Below are 6,895 nucleotides of genomic sequence, written 5' to 3'. Positions count from 1 at the left end.
GCCAGTCTGATCTTTTAAGCTTCGTGTGTTGTCAGGATTCCAGCTCTGACATGTTGCATCAAGACAAACGACCCGGTCCCACAATCAAACCTGTAATTTTCACCAGCTGTAATAATCGCTCTCCAGATGCTGAGCTGGAAATACAAAGAGGAGGCTAGACGGTTTATCCCTCGATCCCTCAGTGGGAGAAAGCCGGCTCAGCAAAGAAAACGGCACCATTTATAATTTACAGCACTGCCCGATTTAGCAAATACATTAAACATGGCAAAAAATAAATAAAAATAAAAGTCAAATAGGAGACTTTAAATGTGTAACACTTCGGGTCAAAGTCGAACAGGACTCTCCCACAAAAGGCAAGAACGTGAGTTTGCTCAAACTGTCACAATGAAGGCTTTTTAATCATTCAACAATTTAGACAATCTCAAAACCACAGAAGCAGAAAATACAGACAATAGAGGTACTGTGTAAGGTATTACTGTGACAAAGGAAGACCATTTAACAAGAAATAACTCGTAAATTGTGCTTCGCCCGCTGTTTGATTGTGAAAACAGAGCTCTGCCTGCATCGTTGTTCTCCACATACCAGTGGCTTTAAATTAATCTACCTGAAAGTCAAACTGAAACATTAAAACAAGATCAGCTCCATTGGACAGTCGTCCACCATAGAAAAAAATATTTTAAGAGTTAACCATCTGCAACCAACAACATTCGTACTGTAATAGAAAATACTACTCAAAGGTAAGTTTCAGGAATGTTTTTTTTTTTTTTTTTTAACTCCACCACGCTAAACGTAAATATTGAACTGTACAAAAAAAAAAAAAAAAAAAATTACGTGTCACTCTCTAAAAATTACAATACCAAACCTTAACAACAAAAGTTGTGACCTTGAAGAAATGCACAGTTCCAGTGAGAGGTTTGCACTCACGACGGGCGTGAACGCCAAAATAATTACGTTTTCAGCCTGAGCTTCAATTCGAAGCGTTCAGTTTTCCAAGGTACAATAATCATGAAACAATCGCTCCAATGAATTTAAAGTTTCTCCTTTCCACAAATAAACCGCATATTGATAATGGACACCTCCACTCCATGTTTGGGGATAATTCAGACTTTATATTTCACTACTACTCTTCTATATTCAGGCTGTTTAGTGTAATTTATCTTTTTAATGGGCTACAATTTCAAGCTTGTGACAGCGTAAATGAAATTGCGTCAAAGTTCATTCAAATAAATGATCAAAAACTCCCAAATTGTTGTAATCCATGCCGCCGGTGAGCGTTTGTGAGGTTCTCACCATAACTACATCTGTCACCGTTGAGATTTCTTTCAAAGAAAGAGAACGACATTTTTACATGCAGCTCATAGTTTTACATATCAGTGCCTCGGGCTTAGAAAGTGCAGTAGTGTGTGTGTGTGCGTGCAGAGTGTGTGTTTCAGGGTGGGGTTGTTCCCTTCAGACAATCGTGGCCTTGTACATGTCTGACTGGCAGTCTTTGCCCTCTGACGGGTTTCGGCCGTTCTGAGGCATCTGGGCGTTCCTCATCTTGGTCTGGCACTGCCGCAGCTCGGCGACGTAGCCCTGAAAGCTCAGGCTGAGCTCCGAGTCGTCGCCCTGGGACGCTTCCACGTTTCGGGCTTCTTCTAGGTGGACCCCCTCCACATCCATCACCTCCTGCGCAGCATCTGCTCTGTCAGCGGGTGATTTGGTGCCGTGGGGCGTTTCTTTTCTTCTCTCTGTGCACAGGAGAAAAATATAATGAGGATGAGTTTGTTGTTTTGTTTTTTTTTAAAGGGGAAAATATCTGAGTCTTTGAGGATCACAAGAGAATAAAAACTTCCCAAAAGTTGAAAACAACGTATTTTGGGAGAACACTGCTCAAAGCTAGAACTTAAAAGGGGGATGCTGGTCTACAGTGTTGATTCAGCTACCACTGCTCCATTTACAGCTTTGCTCACAGTGGCGGACACTCAGTTTGTCGCAATACGTTATAAAACTAAAGAATTAGAGTTTGTTCATAGCTACATCTTTAAATGAGGGAGTCTGCTTGACTGAAATGCTCAATTTCTGGGTTGAGAAAATGAATGGATAAGATTTGTCTGGAAAACTTGGAATTCCAGCTGGAATAATAATCTAATATGGCTGCTCTGCATCTAAACTTAAGAGGAGCTGCAGTTTTGCTGATGTTGAACTCATTGTTACACACAGTATCATGCAGCCTCCTTTAGTAAAATGCTAACAGGAGCTAGCCTTCTCCTTGACTGCTTTTCCAAATTAAAGTAGTAGTAGTTGTAGTAATAGCACAGTTTGTTCAAACAGCCTATTATCATTGAGTCATGCACATCTAACAAGGAACCACAAACCATAATACAAATAAATATTTAAAGCATCAGTGAAGACAAAGCTGAATAAAAATCTAAATGTGGTGTGAATTTGAAATCCAGCACAATCCAGAAAATGAAATCCAGATGTGTGTAATCTAATCTAAACTAATCAACATGGCAGCAGCATGCTTCCCTTCAGCCGTGACGGAGAAGCTAGTGCTATTAGGAAAATGGAGGATGCTTTGTTTAAAAAGAAGAAAAACTGTTACAGGTTGCACAAAGCTTCAGACTATTGCTGCAGTTCATCTTCAAGAGGACAGTATCATGGCCTTTAACTAGGCCATGTTGACAGGTCATATTCATCTGTCAACATGGCCTAGTTAAAGTCCGGATTGAAAACAATTGAGCTTGTTTTCAAGAAGAGCTGTTAAATGAATATCCATCTGAGTCTGTACAAAACTGGTAAAAAACAAAACAAAAAAACACCTGATGCTTTAATTGCAGCTAATGCTGGATCTGCACTTTACAGATTTCCATTTGTTAAAACTTTTGAATACAGTGAATCGATCTCCATCCACGTCACAACCATGAGCTACGTCCTGCAGGAAATACAACATCATTTATAGTGATAATGTGAACAAACGTAAAAGAGCATCGTTTCATTAGGCTCTGAAATGAAGAGCAAAGGTAAATTTAGAAGTGCTTTTAAAAGGCCCAGTCATTCTTGGAGCTCATCCCCTCTGAGTCATGTTTTGTAACGTCAGATCAGTGAAGATGAATCTCATCATTTCTGTTTTTTTTCCCCCCTTCCTTCCAGTCTTCTTAGCTTTAATCATCACTTCACTTTGATACTTTTATGTGTCTTTGTTATCTTGTTGCGCAATCGGCCGCTTTCAGGCACGGCCGATGGCACAAGCACTTCTGCTCCGACTTGCTTAAGCTGGGAGAGAACTGAATGGAGGCGAGCACAGCCAAAGACCCGATGACTCACTGCTTTGCTGTCATATAGCATGTTTGTAATCAGCGGTTTTTTTTTTTTTATGACTAATTCACCCAACTGACCTCATAAAAATAAAAAATGATAAAGAAAACATCCTTCTACATTGAGCTACCTCCCCCTTCTCTAGGTGGAGCCTAAAGATCTGTGATGAGCGATAAAACCTTCCGCAGTTGTGGCCCCACAGACTCTAAACACAAGGCAGCAGGGCTCAAACCCAGCACTTCGCCACAGAACTGCAGGCTGTGATTCATTCATGTTCTGTGCGGCTGTAAACAAATTCTGCCGAGCCATCCTCCACTTCCCCTTTCTGAAAAACACCGACATGAAACAACGTGGATGAGTGACCTTCCTGAACTCCCGGGAGAATTCAAGGAGTTGTGAAAGAAGGTGAAGTGTTTTCTGGGGAACAAGTAAAGTTCTCAGCTTCCTTTTTAACATTCACGTCAGTGGGTTGCTCCGCAGCGAGCGATGCATCGGCACGCAGACATGCTGGCTGACACGTGTGATGAATTGGAGAGCGTCCAACGCTATGAATTATTTATGCCGAAATGGAAGGCAAACAAAAACAGATGGTGGTTCTCACAGCCGCTGTCGTTTAAAAAAGAAAAAAAAAAGAAAAAGTCTAGCTCAGGATATAAGCTGAACTAAGTTCTTGTAAAATATTACTGTGGAAAAAATTGTTTCTATCAATAATTTCAGCTAAGCAACAGTTTTGGAAATGGTTTTTATGCAGATTATGATTTAGTTTTTTGGGTCTAAACTCCAGCACTCAAAAAAAACAAAAAAACAATTATACGATAACTTGATAGAGAATATTTAGCCAAGTATTAGTGGGGGAGTGTGTATATATTCATGTCGCTGATCAGCTAATGCAATTTTGCCACCAGGCTGTAAATATTTAAACTTTCAAAATAATTGATTATTCTGGATGATAGACTGGAGAACAATCAGCGAACCAATAGATTTACAACTATGCTTTTGGTGTTAGTTCCTGTCTCTTTCAGGCACAAATGGCACTCTGTGGTGCAGCACTTCTGTAGTTGCAGTGCTTAAGAGTTTTGAGTTACGAGAGTTGAGACAACATGGAGGATTCTTGTTCATCTTACATCTGTCCGCATAGTGACACCTCCCTCTGTGTCGTTTTGCTCTGTGCAACAACATGTCATCGTCTGGCGTCGTTTAAATGTAAGTTTTCGATACTTCAGCTGTCAAACTGTGCAGTCGGACATGTTAAAACAATGGGGGTTTCAACGCAGCCGGTGTCTCCTGCCCTCATGGCAGCAGCAGCAGCAGCAGGCTTGGACCAGACCCAGGAACAGTCTGCACCGAGGCCCGCTGCCAGAGATCTGTGCCTCTGACTGTCAGATGGATAATGAGGCTGGCCCGGGGTCAGCGCCTGTCGCTGGGGACAACGGGAGGAAGGTCCATGAAAGAGCCCGAGGAAAACTGGAGTCATGCTGCGCCTCGAAGCACACCGTTGACACAAACAAGACCTGGCTCTGGAAAGGAGTCAGAAGGAAGCCTTAAATCTAAGTGAAGCACCAAATTATGACTCAGTAATAGAAATATGCCAAATTTTCCTCTGACTGGCTCCGACTAGGATCACTGAGGCCAGCTGTAATTTAGTCATAGCTTTTTAGATTCGGCTGCTATAGCTTGACCTGCTTTTCACACAAACCAATGCAAGTTTGGAGGGTTTTTTTCTATGAAGTATAACCTTCACTTTAGAAGTGATTCATTTTAATTATCTCAGTTTTTTGCTGTCTGATTTTTACATTAAAAAAGACAGAAAAGGGGGATGGGTGGACAAATATTTTTTTCAAGCCAATGTAAAATGAGTGAAAAATTGTATTAATGTACATGGATGTGTTAATATAAAGACCAAATAATATTTGCTTCACTTAGTTTCAATTGCATTTAATTTTACTCATGAAACTTACAGACTAATAAATACTAATTTATGAGTCCTGGGCTCTTAAGGATGTAAGGCAAACCGATTATTATTCATTTGAAGTTCAGGCTTTTTAAGGTTATTTCTTGTAAACTGAAGTTTTACATGGTTGGAAGGCTTCTTTAAATTGCAACTTTGGTTTCCTCTTTTATTGGAATATATATAATTTAAAAGATTTTTTGAAGTAAAGTATACAAAAAATATATTTCTAACAAGTTATTATTGTTAAGGTTTTGTTTCAACTCAACAAACATGATTCTCTTCTAAAGTTTAATAAAAATCGTTTGAGGGTTAGCACCCTTTCGCTTTGATGCGTAAATGGGGATAATCTTGTTATTTCTACATGTTCTACTGCATTAATAACTTTACAACAGTTGGTGTGTATTTGTTATGTGGCTTAAACACAATTGTAAAAGTAAGCAAAAGGATGAATGGTTAATCTGCGCCGATGATAAACGACTTTTTAGTGGCCTAAGATACAAAAATATAGAAGTTTGAGTAAATCTGTACCCTCTGAAGAACTTTAGACTATGTAATGTCGCCCCCTTGTGGATGTCCATTCGACCAACAGAGCAGCTCCGGCTCTCTGGATTGAGACCAGATCCCCCTCAGAGTTTAATTTTAACTGTTCAATGAGGGATAATTTGCACCTTGCAGACCAAGTTAATGCAATCAAACCGCATACCCGGGTGGAAACACTTAGGATGCCTTTGCACTTTAGGCCCCATTGCTTTTTGGTTTTACTGCAGCAGAAACTGCTGCCCAGTTTGAAACTTTTTAATAATTGCACACGCTCTTGGCATGGCGCCGAAGAGTACGTTTATCCATCTCTGCTGTACTTCTGTCAGCGTCTCGCGGAAGTGACGGGCACTTCCGTGAGAACAGCAGAGGGCGTCAGTAATGCACAAATTGAGCAGGAACTTGGTGCTTATAGGAAAATGTTCTTTTCCCCTCTTTGGATGCATTCAGAATAAGTCTTTATTTTTAAACATACCGTGAAGCCCGACCAGCACGACTTGCCACCTGAATACAAACGCAACAACTCCATAAAGTCTACAAAAAGTGGGAAAAAGCAGAGGCGTGTTAAACTTGTTGCTATTCCACGTTTTCCAGCAGCGAGGTGGCTTTACTGAATCATAGCCGTGTTTCTATTTTGGCTGGTGGGAAAGAAAAAAAAACAGAAAGAGAGAGAGAGAGAGGGAGAGGAGATGGATGAGAAGCAGTAGTGACAGTATCTATCTGCAGCGCAGTCAATCCGAGGATAAGGTTACCATGGCTCCCGGTGGTGGGAAGAATCGGTCTGATGCGCTCAGCGACCAGAGAGGAGACTGTGCCATCCTTCCTCGTCATCATTTTGTTTTGTTTTTTATTTGTTCAGATCTCATGAAGAGACGCTGATCCCAACTGGATGTCTGTACACATTCACTGTGGAAGCAGCCTTCAATATAATCAACCGTTTCACTGTAAAAACTCTCAAACAAGCAATGCAAGGAAAAGACAACAAACACCGATCCCCTTCTTGAGCTCAACACATAAACCAGCAAGCAGTGAAGCAGAAGGTTGACAAAAAGACAAACTCCACCGATCCAGAATGTCAAAGTACAATGGAGCCCAAAAGTCATAGTC

The 6,895-nt window shown here is 40.8% G+C and overlaps 1 protein-coding gene across 5 annotated transcripts in view; it reads right to left on the bottom strand.

Moving 5' to 3' along the window:
* Window positions 1-385: 385 nt before the first annotated feature.
* rgs12a (regulator of G protein signaling 12a) overlaps window positions 386-6,895 on the bottom strand; it is a 45,661-nt gene continuing 39,151 nt past the window's right edge. For all 5 annotated transcript variants that reach the window (XM_055024439.1, XM_055024438.1, XM_055024442.1 and 2 more), the window contains one exon: window positions 386-1,730. In XM_055024439.1, coding sequence (XP_054880414.1) covers window positions 1,450-1,730 — 281 coding nt within the window. In that variant the 3' untranslated portion in view covers window positions 386-1,449. The remainder of the gene's footprint in view (window positions 1,731-6,895) is intronic.

Source organism: Poeciliopsis prolifica, unplaced genomic scaffold (assembly GCF_027474105.1).
Source record: "Poeciliopsis prolifica strain line A6 unplaced genomic scaffold, Auburn_PproV2 SCAFFOLD120, whole genome shotgun sequence".
Lineage (NCBI taxonomy): Eukaryota > Metazoa > Chordata > Actinopteri > Cyprinodontiformes > Poeciliidae > Poeciliopsis > Poeciliopsis prolifica.
Note: the sequence above shows the minus strand (reverse complement) of the source record. Positions and strands in the feature narration are given on the sequence as shown.